Genomic DNA, 14405 nt, shown 5'->3' with positions numbered 1-14405 from the left:
TGATCCTTATGAAGTTTTCTCAATTAAACTATGACAAATTTTTTTTCTCTTAATCTCTTTTAGGGCCAGTTTGGCAGGAGATCATACATATATACACACACATGATGGTGTATTGGACATAAAGAATTCCATGAAGATTCACTTGCTCATTTGTCAGTCATTGAACAGTTGTTATTGAATCCCTGCTAAGTGTCAGGTAGTGTTCTAGATTCCGGAGGATTACAGTGGTAAATAAGACAACGCCCCTGCTCTCAGGGACTCTAGTGGTTGTTGGGGGAGGGAAAATACTGGTAATGAAAAAGTAGATGGATACACAAAATAATTTTAGGCACTTAGATTGTAATTTTTTTTAACAATACACAGGTCTTTTATTTTTTTACACTTATCATGCCATGAATTTATAGGAAATGGGTTCCAGCAGCTCAGGCTCTTTCCATTGGTTCTCACAAAGTTTGCTTCTCTGGGCGGAGCAGGCTGGTGCTTCAGTTGAACCCAGGTACCTTTCTCTTTGGCTTCCTTCTTTTTTTGATCAATTTCCATCACACATTTCAGGAAGTTATCTTGGCTCTCAGAGTGCTTAATATGCTCGATATGTTATTGGAGAGTGGGGATCCTCTTCTGGCATGTTGTCCAGGTTCTTGATGTCTCGAACAAAGAATTGAGTAAGACACTGAAGTACAGCAGAAAAGAATAGCTTTATTGGAAGGGCAAGTAAAACAACAGTACACTTCCAGACGTGGGAGCGGGCCTGAGCAAGAGAAGCGTAGCTCAAAAGGCCTGGTAACAAAGCCTTTGGGGTTTTTATCCCTATTTGCTGTGGGTGGTTACTTTTGTTAAGTAATCAATCAATCAATCAATCAATCAAGTAATCAAGTAATCAATCAATCACGGTGGGCTTCCTTGATTGACAGAACTAAGATCGACAGGACTCAGTGATTCATCATTTGCTTTCTGTGCATGTTCGTTCCCAGAATTCAGTCTGTTATAATGATATTAATGAACTTCAGGCATGTGCATCATATTATAATGATGATATAATGAGGCTCAGGTGAATTGAAGGTCATTGGGTCTTCATTGTGCAGGGGCAAGTGACAGGCTTAAACTGGTACCTAATTCTCTGCTCACTTGTTTTTCTTAGTTACTTTTAGCCTAAAAATGCCTTCTGGCTTGCTTAATTGTGGGCGGATTAAGACGGATCCCTTCTAGGATAGGATGACCTCAGTGTCTTTGCAGGCAGACCCGAAGCCCCCTAACTACCTTTCTTGCCTATCTCTTTTCTAAGAGCCATGAACTCCCTTATTATTAGTATGGATGTTGAGGGACTCGAGGTCTCTTTTGTATCTGCTTCTTGCTGAGAAGGGTCATTGTCCTTGCCTACTGGGGTTTCATGGAGTTCTTTCCCTTTCTGCCTTAGTTAGGGTGGGGTCTTGGGTTTCCTGCTGAAGTTTCCTTGTCAATCCCTAGACAAGGAAAAGAATATACGAACTTATTATTTAAATCATATATTTGTTAATTTCTATTATTGATTTGCCTATTAAGCGAGTAAAGGGAAACAGGCTTAATATATTTCACAAACGAAAGAAAAAAAACTTGGGTTAAATGTCCCCTCCGTTCTTGGACTCTATGGGCCCTGTTTTGGTCTAAAGCCATTCCTGCCTTATAATGGGCCAAGGAGAAGGCTGAGTTTCAATGATCCTTATCAATAGCTAGAGGACCTGAATCACTAGTTTCAATGTAATTACCTAAGTTTCAGGGGGCAGATCTTTCTCCAAAGAAAGGAGGAAAGGAAAGACTTAACTAGGTTTACTAAAATGATTAAGATTTTGCAAGTGATGGTCTGTACCATTTCCTGCTAAAAGATTAAGCATTTTACAAGTGATGTCCCATATCAAATATGTACATTAATTGTTCTGGCAAGAATCCTGCTCTTAACTTGTTTACAAGAATGCCAACGCATGCTGGGTAACCTTGGGGACTCTTCCAATGTTGCCATGGTAACATTTGTGGGGCATTTCTCTTTGAACAGCGCCCATTCCCTCGATGTCTACTATATCACTTTTCTTACAGGTTTGCATGTATGTGGCAAGAGGACAACTCCATGTTTTCTAAAAGGCCTAAAGAACATATAGCAGGTGCCTCTCCTCTTTCTCTTTGTGTTGGTCATTTAGGTGAATTAGTGGAAGATGGTGGTTCTGGCTGAAAGGGAAAATATTTTTTAATTGGTTAGAAAATTTTATTTTATATGGGAAGATTGGAGAGGCTTTATAGGTGACACTCAATTTTTATTATTTTTTGAGGTATAATATACCAACAGCAAAATGCGTAAACCCAAGTATATAACTCATGTATGCTGAGATAGTCTTCTCTAGATAGTAATACCTCTCTTTACAGATGACAATATTGACTGAAACAAAAGTTAAAAACTTATTATTCAAAATTCGCAAAATTATTTAATTAGTAAAATTTTTCTAGCCTCTGGTCTAGATCTAAGGACAACGCAGGGAGACAGGAGAGGAAACTCCAGAGAGTAGGAAAATTGCAAGATAAATCAGCCTTTTTCTTAAATGAATAAATTACAAGAAGGAAGAATAAGATGAAAATAGGATTCGTAGGTTAAAACAAGGTACATGTCACCTGACTTCAGTAATGTAGGAAGTAGGCAAGAGAACTACTTTGTTAAATCAAGCTATATTCAGAGACTACAATATGCTGATCAGCGCTGCAGCCAAATCAAAAGGAAACTCACAGAACAAAGGAAAATTTCTGCTGGGATTGCTAACAACCTATTTCCTTACACCATGAATGCAAAACAGGAAAAACAGTCTTTAAGTAATGCTCTACACAAAATAAAAGGGGTCCTTCTCAGTCCCTTTACTCTCTTTGTCCTCTATTGTCTCTATCCCTTTCAGGCTCTCTCTCTTCCTTGGTGGGGAGACCACACTGTCTATGGAGTGTTACCACTTCTGTAATAAACTTTCCTTTTGACTCTAACTTTGCTATGTGTTTGAATTCTTTCTTATGCTCCCCAAGACCCCTTTTCTCTTTTGGTACAAGGCTTGAGTTCCTCCCTCCCCCCACTCAGGGAAATCTGCCCAGTCCTGCATCAGGGGCAGGGAGCGTGCCCTGGGCCGGGATAATACAAACAGAAAACTTTGGAAGCATAAGGTTGGTTTATTTGAAAATTTCAAATAACGGTGATTTTTAAAAAATGATGAATCCTTCCAAAGTTTGCTATTCTTCAGCTTAGAGCTCCCAGTTGGTACCTTCGTTGGGGACTCCGGTCGCTTGGGCACCGGGAACTCTCCTCGGCCATTGCCTCCCCCTCTGGAGACCTCGTGCGCAGTCGGAGCTGGGGTACCCCGTTTCCCCAGGTCCCATCACGCCTCATCATGCCCCCTTCAAACCCGCTCCGCACTCTCCCCAGCCAGCAGCGGAGCATGCGCCCAGAGGCGGAGGTGTGCGGTCTCCCCTGGGGCCCAGCCACCAGGGGCGGGGCTGGGCCACGGGCAGGGGCGGGGCTGGGCCACGGGCAGGGGCGGGGCTGGGCCACGGGCAGGGGCGTAAGGCCTGAATTCCGGTCGGTGCTTTGGTCCTGCGCCCTCATCCTGGATAGAAGTCGGGAGGTTGCAAACCACCGAGAGGTGAAGACCTCCCATTTTCCTAGAAAGAACAGGTGGGTGTGAAGGCACGAGGGGAGGTTGGGGGGAGTGAAATGGATGGCAAAAAAACCCCAAAAAAAACAAACAAAAAAAACCCCCACGACCCGGAAGCGAAACGGAGGGAGCTTCCGTTCTTTGTTCTGTCCCCGGTGTGTGGGTCTGTGACAGTGTCCAACGGGGCCTGGTGCTTGTCCGGCGCCTCAAAAGTCTCCTGTCCCTGCCCCCAGGGTGAGTCCGGCCGCCTCCGGGGCTCACGGTGAGACGGAGGCTGTGGTCGCTAGGGAAGGGGGTGGTGTCCGTGCCGCTGCGGCCCGCGGGGTACCCGGGCCCGCCCAGAGCCACAGTGTCGAGAGGCGCTACTCCCTCACCTGCTGCGAGTCCCCGACTCTGTTTTCCCAGGGACCCTCCCTCCCCTGAGCGGAACCCTGCGTGGGAGGGAGGAAGGGGGCTCCGGTTCAGGTTTTGTGACTTAGCTCCTAGCTCGAGCACTGAAAAGTTCCACTGTGACTGTAGAAGAGCCCCTCTCTTCAGAACAGCTGATGTCAGCGACCCTATCTTGATAGCTCTTCGAGATGCTTTTGAGGTTCACACAGTTATTCGCGCCCGCGGCGGAAGAAGAGGTTTGTTTACTTAGCTGGGTTTGAGGGTACTGAATGAGTTCTCCGAAGTGTGCGCAGTTAGAACTAGGTCCAGGAGGGCGTGCAAACTAAGATTCCGGGAATAATCCGCTGGCACCTTGTAAATCGAGTCTTGTACAGGAAGTGGTACAACTGTCTGGCTCACATTTTCAATTGTACTAGAATACTGATTTGATCCGCTCTTGAAATGAGATTGAACACAAATTGGTGTTTACGTCTAAAGGGCATGTGTTTACTGGAGAATAAGCAGAATGATAAACCTCAAATCTGTGGTTAATTAGAGAAATTACCCCCCAAGAAGAGAAGTTTGTGGAGAGTGGGCATCATTTGGTTTTGGACAGTTGTGTGGAAGAAGGTTGTACCATTAAAGCTCTGGGCACTAGGCATCTGTGATATGAAGGTCCGAGAGGATAGATTTTCAGTTTACCACCTGAAGACCTCTTCGATGGCTAAGCCGTGCAACAGTGGAACAGACTCTTTGCTGAAGTATTGAGAGTACCTAATAAGTTAGCAGACAGAACATTAGGAGGTGTGTCTTAACACTGGATGGGAGGTTAACCTAAAGCACCTTCATTTCGTTTTCTGTCTCCAGGAGTGCAACGCAAATACCAGTTGTGGTCTTAATTGGTATTTATTAGCATATATCTTTCTTTCCTTATCTGTAAACATTTAGAGTAAAAGTAAAGTTTACATGAATATTTTTAATTCTTTTTTCTTCTTTTGTCCTTAATACAGCCATTTGCACCAACTAAAGTCATAATTCCTAGGAACTTGAACAGAGGCTCCCAATAATTGCTACTCTGTCCTTATAGGGATATCTCCAAAGAAGGTAGGAAAGAATCTAACGGGTAAAGCTTTCCGTGTCTCATTTTCACTACCAGCTTATCTTTCTCAGTCCCCCAAAACAGCTGCAGGGAGACGGGTTGACAGTGGAGCAGGGGAAGGGCTCTACCTGCACCTGAAGCTGTGAGAGCACAATGGAGATTTTTCTTTCTATGAGAAACATTGTTTACTGATCCAGACACTGGGGACTTGTTCTCAACAATGTGCCTTTGAGCTCCAGCTTAGGTTAACCCAGCTGTGAGGAGGGAGCATTGCTATTTTTCTCTGAAGTCACAGCCTCTGATTTTCCTTTCTAGGGAGAGTTTAGACTAAGAACTGATTTGTTGAGAGTGTCTGCTTGTAAACAGTCCTGGAAATTGTAAAGTTGATTGATAAGAACAAAATGATGGCTGGCTCTAAAAGTTAAAGGCACCCAGCTGGAAGAGTGATGGTGGCAAGAAGGTGTGTCACCCACCTCAAGCTGGTAGGCCTGGCTCATGCCTAATTCAGTGCTTTTCACTGTAATGGAATTGGTGGAGGGCATTTTATACCCTCTTGTTGACGAAAGACTAGAGTTCTCTTAATAGGGCTAAAAACAGGGTAATAAGTAATCTTGCATTTTTGAAATTACTGGTGTTTGCTTAGGGACTTATGTTATTACCCAGGGACATGCATTAGGAAGGAAGAGAGGAAATAAAGAAAGTTGGCTGCTATTTTCTCTGTTAGAGGAAACACAGCAACTGGGACTAGTCTTTTAGATACATGTAGATATATGTACCCACTCCATGTAATGAGACTCACAAGGATCTTAAAAAGGGCCCAAATCCCTTAATAATATTCCACCTTTGACTGGGACTTGAAGCAGAAAACTGTTTTAGAAAGAAAGAGGAGAAAGAATTTATCTTCTTTAATTTAATAGATTTGAGCTATTTGCCCTCGTTCTGTGAGACAGGTGATGTTTCCCTAGGTTTTTTAAGATGAGACACAGAACTCATGGAAAGTTTCTCTGACCTTTGTTATTTGGGTTCTACCTTATGGCCCCTTTTCCTCTAAGAATAACACTTTAATTTAATATAACAGCTAGAAATCTAATAAAGCAGGCTTTTTCTCCTGGCAATTCTAATGTATATGAGGTTTTTTTTTTTTTTTTCCTCTTCTATAAACAAATAGCTCTATCCATTATCCCAGTTATTCTTAAAAGTTGGTATGGTGCATATACATTTTACAGTCTGTATTTACACTCTCTTTTTATCTTTACTCTGATATTTTTCATGTTTTTGATGATTACTTAGTATTTAGTTCTGTTAATATTATTTGACACCAGTGTTCCCCATTTTTTGTTGTTACAAATATCCCTCAATGTGTGAGGGGAGCCAAAGGTGGGATACTGTTAAGGAACGTGGACCTTTTTACAGATTCTCATGTAATCTCATTACATGGAGGGGATGGATATATTCACCAGGGTCTTGAAGACTAGTCGCAGCTGCTGCATTTCCTCTTGCTGTTCCTGGGTATTAGCTGAAATGCTAGTTCCCCTCTTTCTGTATCTGGGAATTTTTTTTATTTTTATTTTTTTTATTATCTTTGAACCTTGAACTTTTCCTTCTGCAGTACTTCCTTATTCTCATTCAAAACCAGCTTCCTGCCAAGTCTGCAAATAGAGACCAGAGACAGAAGCTTCTGGCCCTATCCATGGAAACTCAGGCTGATCATGTATCTCAGGAACCTCAAGCCCTGCTTGAGAGTGGTAAGGAATAAGGATTCATTCATTTTTTTTTTTTTTAATAAGTCATTCAGCAATTGTTTATTGAAATCTCTTATTCACCAGGTACTAGGCTAATCACTAGAATCCAAAATGGGTAAGCCACAGTTTTTGCTATTCAGTAACTCACAGCTGAGTAGAGAAGGCTGACTGAAGCCAATAATTAATGTACAGCTGAGGCATTTTTAAGGGCTGTGGCTCATTGTCGAGGATTAAGAAAACTGGCAGTCACTGAAATCCATTTTCCAGGCTCTTTGTAACAGCCAACTTCATAGTCCTGATTTGTGCTCTTTAAGACCATGTGCTTAGAGGAGGCAAAAGGGTGAAATGGATAAGATGCCACAAGAGTATTTGTATTTTGCTTTCATAGATTGCTTTCATGACTTTGGATCCAGTTTCAGTCCATACTTACTGGGAAAAGCATTTAAAGACCTTTTTGTCTGGGTGATTCTGTGGAATCTAGGATCTAGGGATTTAGAGTCGCTTAAGGATAACTATGTTAACCTAGGAAAAAAGCAATCAAACAGAAATAGGAAACATTTGTAGTGTTTTGAGACTTGTAGATTGGATGGAGAAGAGCTACGGGTGTTATGTTTTCAGTCAGGATTGGGTGAAGTTACTAGTTTTCCTTAGGTCTAAGAGAATATCACGCAAGAGTTTGAGTTCAGAGATGTGGAGAATAATGGGAGGGACATGAGGAAACAACCTGTGTTTCTGGCCAGGCTTCGGAGAATGGACAAGAACACACTCATCACTAACAGTAGGACTCGGTAAATTTCATTGAGAATAGAGTGATCAGAGAGAAAAGAAGGGACCAGGGATAGATTGGAGAGCAAGAATCAACAGGATTTTAGACATCTCTCCTCAGGGGTAGGCCCACACTGTATGTGTCTATGGTAAGCACCTTTAGTAGCTGCAGAGGAAGTGAATTTATAAATGTCAGAGGGAGTGGATCCTAGGTTGTCACAGGACCCAAGAGGTTTCTGTAGGTCAGGAGGCCAGAATACAGATAGACTCTCATGGACCCCATTGTTGTCTTTAGCTCTTCCTTCCTCAAAAGTTCCTGCATTTTCCGACAAGGGAGGTCTAGGGGATGAGATGTTAGCAGCTGCACTCCTAAAGGCCAAGTCCCAGGTAAGCTGTGGTTCCCCTTATCCTCTTTTTCTTTACCATTTTGGGGACGTGGACGTTGTTGGTGCAGCAGCATCCTATTCAGTGCCCTTACTTTGATTCTCTCCATCAGGACTGTGGTCACTTCCTGCTGAATGATTGACTTTTCTTTTTTGGTCTCTAGTCTCTCTCTAGCTTAATCTCCTTTCCCCTACTTCCCAAATATGCACTCTTAAACCCCATCCCAGATTTTTCTTTTGGTGTTGCCAGCCCCACCCCTCACCCTGAAATTGCATACAGGAACATGTTGTTTCAGGAGTTGGTGACATTTGAGGATGTAGCTGTGTACTTCATTCGGAAGGAGTGGAAGCGTTTGGAACCTGCTCAGAGGGACCTCTATAGAGATGTGATGCTGGAGAATTATGGAAATGTATTCTCACTGGGTAAGGAGTTATTCTTTCTCAGTAAAATTCCCTTGGCATTTCTTTGCTTTCTCGTTTGCTAGTACTAGTTGAGTCACCGAAAATAATTAGCTAAGGATAGATTTAGTCTCAGAAAATTCTAACAATAATAATGACTTCCATTTGTTGGTATACAATTTGTAGTTTATAAAGAGGTTTCGTATAGTCTGTCATTTAATCGTCGCAGTAACAGCAATTGAAGTAGCTAAAATTAGCCTCATTTTATAGGTGAGGAAAGAGTGGTCAGAGGTCTTAAGTGCTTTACATATAGTTCTATAGCCGGTGAGTGGCAGAACTTTAGCCTTGGTCTTTTTAAGTCCAAATATGGTACTTTTTTCCATGTTAGTCTTAGGATTTAACAAAGATTCCAAAGATATTTCCAAAAGCTTAACATATTGGGATCCCTGAACGTGTGAGGTACTGCTCTGTGCCCAAGTGAATAATATGGAACTCTGTCTCTTCCCCTTCTCTTTTGGACTACTATAGGGACTTGTTGCTCTGTTCAGGACCTTGTTCAACTGCTGCTCTCATAGAAATTCTAATTTGTAATAAGGAACAGTTTGCTTCTTAAACTTTAGTTAATTCCTCATCTCTCACCTATTTTCAATGAGAACATTTTCCTGAGTAGTGCCAGGAGATCTTCCTAACTCATATTTGAGACCTCCCTGAGATTTTTTTTCTGTCTCCTGCAGATTCTGAGTCTGGAATTGAGCTCTGGGACTGCTTGGTATGAGCAGGATAAACCTTGTCCCATGAGCAGGATTCCCAGTTAAGAATTTCGACATGCTCTTTGGGCTGGAGTAAGAGGAAGAGCTGAGGGTCCTGGGTTTGAAGGGAACTGAGAACATAAAGGTCTTGAGTAGACATGTTTGGGTGAGACATGTTTGGCCATTTTTGAGTAGACATGTAGGAGTAGACATGTTTGGCCATTTTTGTCCCTAACACTCATTGCCTTGTATTTACTTTTTAAAATGTTGACAAACTAAAAATGCTAACTCTTTACGCTTATTCTCTGTGCCTGAAGTTTCTTTTAGAAACCCCAAGGCAGTGAACATAGAGAAGTCAAATATGGAAATTGTTTACATAGCCTCACATCAGCATAGCCCCCTAGGCCTAAGGCCCAGAGATAGACTAACTCTGTCTTTTGCCTACAGCCATAGATTTGGCACATGTGGCCCAACTGTAGACATGAGTGTTCTTTTAATCTGGGGCTGTAGCAGTCACTAGTGACCTCACCTTTGTTGCTCTTTCTTGTTCTGCTACTGTTTCTTACCTTCCCTACTTTTCTTAGGAAAACTGTTTTGAGAGTTTTGAGAGTCATCATCTCCCTAATTCTATCTATAGTCTCTAACCTCTCTGAGGACTTTGTCACTTCATTAAACGTCCTTCTTCTGTTTTTGGTTCTCTGGCTCGCCTGATCCATCCTCTCCTTAAATATCTAACTTTCTTTATACTTCCAGCTCTTTTCCCAGTTTTATTCCTGCCTTTCTCCTTCCCTGTTTCTTTGACCCAGTTCTTTTATTCTGCCTTAGCTACACACAGCCTGGGCAGATAAGAGGCCTGCACGTGATTATCTGGTCCTCTAGTTTTGATTTTTTCTTCCACAAGGAACAAGTGATTTTTGTATTTTGTATTGTGCCAGATGGTGAGACAAGAACTGGGCATGATCAAGACATTTCTGAAGAAACAGGATCACATGGGATGCTGTTGGGAAGATTCCAGAAGGATATTTCTCAGGATCTTAAATTTGAAGAAGCTTATGAACAAGAAGTCAGTTTAAAGAGGCAGCTGGGGAACTCTTCTGGAGAAAGACTGAATAGGAAGATACAAGATTTTGATCAAGTGACAGTTGAGGAAAAGCTAACCCCCATGAGAGAGAGAAGTGAGAAATATGATGATTTTGGGAACAGCTTCACTGTAAGTTCTAACCTTATTTCTCACCAGAGACTTCCTGTGGGAGACAGACCTCATAAGTGTGATGAATGTAGCAAGAGCTTTAATCGAACTTCAGACCTTATCCAACATCAGAGAATCCACACTGGGGAAAAACCCTATGAATGTAGTGAATGTGGGAAAGCCTTCAGCCAGAGCTCACATCTAATTCAGCATCAGAGAATCCACACTGGAGAGAAACCTTATGAATGTAATGATTGCGGGAAGACCTTCAGTTGTAGCTCTGCTCTCATTCTGCATCGAAGGATCCATACCGGGGAGAAACCTTATGAATGTAACGAGTGTGGGAAAACCTTTAGTTGGAGCTCCACCCTTACTCATCATCAGAGAATCCACACTGGAGAGAAACCATATGCTTGTAATGAATGTGGGAAGGCCTTCAGTAGGAGCTCCACCCTTATTCATCACCAGAGAATCCACACTGGAGAGAAGCCCTATGAATGTAATGAGTGTGGGAAGGCCTTCAGCCAGAGCTCACACCTCTATCAGCACCAGAGAATCCACACTGGAGAGAAGCCCTATGAATGTATGGAATGTGGAGGGAAGTTTACTTATAGTTCAGGCCTTATTCAGCATCAAAGAATCCACACAGGGGAGAATCCCTATGAATGTAGTGAGTGTGGGAAAGCCTTTAGGTATAGTTCAGCTCTTGTTCGCCATCAGAGAATTCACACTGGAGAGAAGCCTTTGAATGTAACAGGGATGAACAAAAGTTCTCTCAGAGTTACTGCTGAATTAAATATTAGAGAGTCGACATGAAAGAGAGCCGTACCCCCGTTTTTCTCACTTTTTCTGAGTCTAAAGAGCTCCTGCCTTACTATAAAAGTATGAACAACTTAGGATACACCCCTTGTGATGCGAACCTTTCACTTAATGGGGCAAATTAGGCAAATCATCCTGGCACAGTGATTAGCAACCTAGTCTATTTCCCCAGGAATGATAGACCAGCTTTGAAAGATTATGAGGCAAGCAGCAGATTAAGTACTGGGAATAGAGGGAATCTCTGGGACCAATCACCTTCTATTTTGGAAGGCAGTTTGCACTAGACTGTTTCTCACACCAAGGGAGCCTTTCCAAGGTGGGGATGGAAGCACAGTGGGAATAAAATTCTAAGGATTCTTTTAGTTAGAGTCAATATAGTCAGCACAGAAGGCAATGGAATGTTCTGGGTCCTGTTATTTCCTAAGAGTGGGAAAAGGCTATATTTGAAAGCCACTGTTTCTAATCCACCTTTAAGTTTTGATAGGGAATGTATTATTTTACTTCATGACTTCATTAATTATGGAAATTGGATGCTGAGGGATTTGTTATTTTACTGAGGGAGGTTTTCTGTGGTAACTGTATCCTCTGGGGCCCTTGGAGTAGCAAGACCAAGTTTCCAAGAGCAGACTGGCAGTTTTGTTGGAGAACCCCCCTCACTCCCTTTTGTGATAAGACTAAGTGGGAAATCTATCTAATCAGTGTGTCTAACATTAGGGAGTGGGGAATGGATCAAAAGCTTTTATCATTGGCCTCTTCATTTCCTCTCACCACATTCTGCCTCTCACTGCTCCTGTGATATGTGATTTAATCTAAACCCCTAGTTACTAAGGATACTTTTAAGAAGCTCATTCAGCCTGCTTGCCCTGCCCTCTGTCACCTGTGACCTGTGACATCTGGCCCTAGCAGCCAGACCTCGCCTGACCTCCCCTCTGACTTCAGTAGCAAAGTGTGATGCAAATAAAGAGCAAATCCCAGGGAAGGAAGGCTTTGGCCTGAGCCTGATGGCAGGGTTAGGATGGAGCTCCTGAGTTTTCCCTGCTAAAGGGATAACTTTTCATTATGTTTTCTCAATTCTGCTCATCTTGTAGCATAAATGAAGTGCACTATTAAAGAGAATAGTTTTTCAGAAGGAGAGATTGAGTGTGTTTTTGTGCAGGGGCCAAATTTGTTTAAACTTATTTCATTTTGTACAGGAAACAGTGATTGTAAGTAGAATCTTTAAAATTTTACAGATGATTTCTCTTTTAGTCACAAACGTGACCTTTCTGTCAAGACTCTCATATTTTACTAGCTATTGCCATAGACCAATCATTTACACAGTTCATGTTTATACTCACATGTAGGATTTTATGTGCTGCATATTCTGTGTGATATGATGCTTAAAATCAATAACCCAAACTAGAAAGGTGTTACTGGGCATGGGATCCCTGACAAGAACATACTTGGATATTGGGTAGCAATGGGCATATTTGGATTTCTTAGTTTGGCTGTTGGTGGGAGGATGTTACAGTTACTGAGAATATCAGGAAATGTCTGCAACTCTGGCCTCTGAAAAATTTTGGATCACGTGATTGACCACCTAATAGTTTTTAATTTTTCAAAGTTATAATGAAACATCTTTTTGGCTCTTCTCTGACATTCACCATGTACATGCAGATTGACTTTGTTCCTCAAAGTGTAGATCATGGAGTTATATTAGAATCACTAGGCTGCTCAAGTAATGTAATGCAGGTTTCTGAGCCCCAAAAGCAGATTTATAAGATGATTAATGAGGACAGAGCCTAAAAATTTAACAGAAGAAAGAAATAGTAATGGAATAGAGAAAATTTCTAGGAGGTAAATGAGGTAAGTCTTACAAGACATAATATGTAGTAAGTGAGAGGAGATTCCAGGCAGGACAGTTAAGGTAGGCCTGAGCATGGCCACTTATGTGGAGCTCTGGGGAAGACCCCTGAACAGGTAAAACTACTAAGTGATGAATAATCATTACATGTGAATGACCAACTTCTCTGCCCAGGTGCTGAGCTGCGCCCCAAAAAGATCATGACTTAGGGCTTCTCAGTGGGACATGTGACTGATAGGGACCATTGCATGAAAAATGTTGTTTAAATATCTTTGAAACTATTTCCATAATATTTCATTCACCTAATTCTCTTGATTATTATTCTCATCAATCTCTAACAAAATTTCTTAATGTTCGGTCATGGTATCAGTTTGTCTCTGTGCCATTATCCTTAGAACTCATTTACTTCTATAGCCTCAACTATTACTCTGCCTGGGTGCTTTTCATATATTACATCATTTAATTCTCACAACCTGTGTGAGGCAAATGTTAGTATAATCCCATATTGCAGATGAGGAAATGTGATTGAACTTGCCCAGTGAGATATGACGATATCAGAGAATAGAAGACCTCCCCTGGGTTGCTCTTGATGGGAGGCCTAGGTGGCTTGGATGTGAAATGGGGAGGCACATGTGGAGAGTAAACTTTAGGCAATTATCTTGATTGTCTTGTTCTGTCAATCTGATTCTACAATCTCATAGTTCTAGTTCCTCTTCATTTCCTTTGCTCCTAAAATAGAGTTCATTTAGGTCTTTATTCTCCCCTGAATTATATAGTCTAATGGATTAATATCTTTATTTTCTTTCAAGTTAATCTCCCCAAAGCACTATACCTATCTTGTCACTTCTTTATCAGAAAGTTCCAGTGGCTTCTCCCTTCTTACAGAATAAAATTCCGACTTCTTAGCTGTGTAGTCAAGGTTTTCCTTGAGCTGGTCTATACATATCTGTATGGCCTTATCTCTTACTGCTCCTCTTCACACATCTGAAAACCAGGTGTGTGAAAAGCCAGAGCTGAACAGTAGAGTGGTAAAAACATTGAGAACTACTGCAATAGGGGAAAAGACCTCAGTGTAAAGCTGGGCTCAGTTCTGAACACAGTATGGTTAATGGGAATTTATAGCAAGGAACAGAATGGGGTCAGTGGATGGGAAAGTTGAAAGAGGAAACATCAGGGATAAGGGTTTTTGGCTAAACTGACCTGACAGGATTCTTGCTGAAGACAAGCCAGGGTGATCAGGCATCACCCTGGGGTGATGGTGGAGCATGAACTGGTTTAGGTATTGAGGAGGATCAGACATGGAGGGTGGGGGGCTCTTGTTAAAGTGACTCAGCAAGGTTCTTGCTAAAAACTAGATTTTATAAGGAATCACACAGTTGGACCTAGGAGAAGGTT

The 14405-nt window shown here is 41.9% G+C and overlaps 1 protein-coding gene and 1 long non-coding RNA gene across 11 annotated transcripts; one reads left to right on the top strand and one right to left on the bottom strand.

Moving 5' to 3' along the window:
* Nucleotides 1-337: 337 nt before the first annotated feature.
* LOC111734396 lies at nt 338-3486 on the bottom strand. The gene is made up of 2 exons (XR_002778435.1): nt 3264-3486; nt 338-670 (listed from the first exon to the last, which is right to left on the bottom strand). It is a non-coding gene; the product is annotated as an uncharacterized LOC111734396 (long non-coding RNA).
* Nucleotides 3487-3523: 37 nt separating this feature from the next.
* Nucleotides 3524-12296, top strand: ZNF3 (zinc finger protein 3). Of its 10 annotated transcripts, XM_011386322.2 has the most exons (7): nt 3701-3887; nt 4133-4279; nt 5033-5126; nt 6731-6866; nt 7924-8015; nt 8308-8434; nt 10095-12296. In XM_011386322.2, the coding sequence occupies exons 4-7, from the start codon at nt 6812-6814 to the stop codon at nt 11162-11164; spliced, it is 1344 nt and encodes a 447-aa protein (XP_011384624.1). In that variant the 5' UTR covers nt 3701-3887; nt 4133-4279; nt 5033-5126; nt 6731-6811; the 3' UTR covers nt 11165-12296. The 10 variants fall into 10 exon arrangements, with proteins under 10 accessions (XP_023382347.1, XP_011384623.1, XP_023382350.1 ...); XM_023526579.1 differs by lacking the exons at nt 3701-3887; nt 4133-4279 and adding an exon at nt 3524-3673 and having other exon boundaries at nt 6758-6866; XM_011386321.2 differs by lacking the exons at nt 3701-3887; nt 4133-4279 and adding an exon at nt 3524-3673.
* The last annotated feature ends 2109 nt before the right edge of the window (nt 12297-14405 follow it).

Source organism: Pteropus vampyrus, unplaced genomic scaffold (assembly GCF_000151845.1).
Source record: "Pteropus vampyrus isolate Shadow unplaced genomic scaffold, Pvam_2.0 Scaffold1100, whole genome shotgun sequence".
NCBI classification, from domain to species: Eukaryota; Metazoa; Chordata; class Mammalia; order Chiroptera; family Pteropodidae; genus Pteropus; species Pteropus vampyrus.
This window is presented reverse-complemented; position numbering and strand designations above follow the sequence as displayed.

Excerpts from the sequence above, each read along its gene's own strand:
- ZNF3 (XM_023526579.1), top strand. The coding sequence starts at position 6,812 with ATGGAAACTCAGGCTGATCATGTATCTCAGGAACCTCAAGCCCTGCTT. Across the intron at positions 6,867-7,923 it reads TCAAGCCCTGCTTGAGAGTG|CTCTTCCTTCCTCAAAAGTT; the intron begins GTAAGGAATAAG and ends TGTTGTCTTTAG. Across the intron at positions 8,016-8,307 it reads TCCTAAAGGCCAAGTCCCAG|GAGTTGGTGACATTTGAGGA; the intron begins GTAAGCTGTGGT and ends ATGTTGTTTCAG.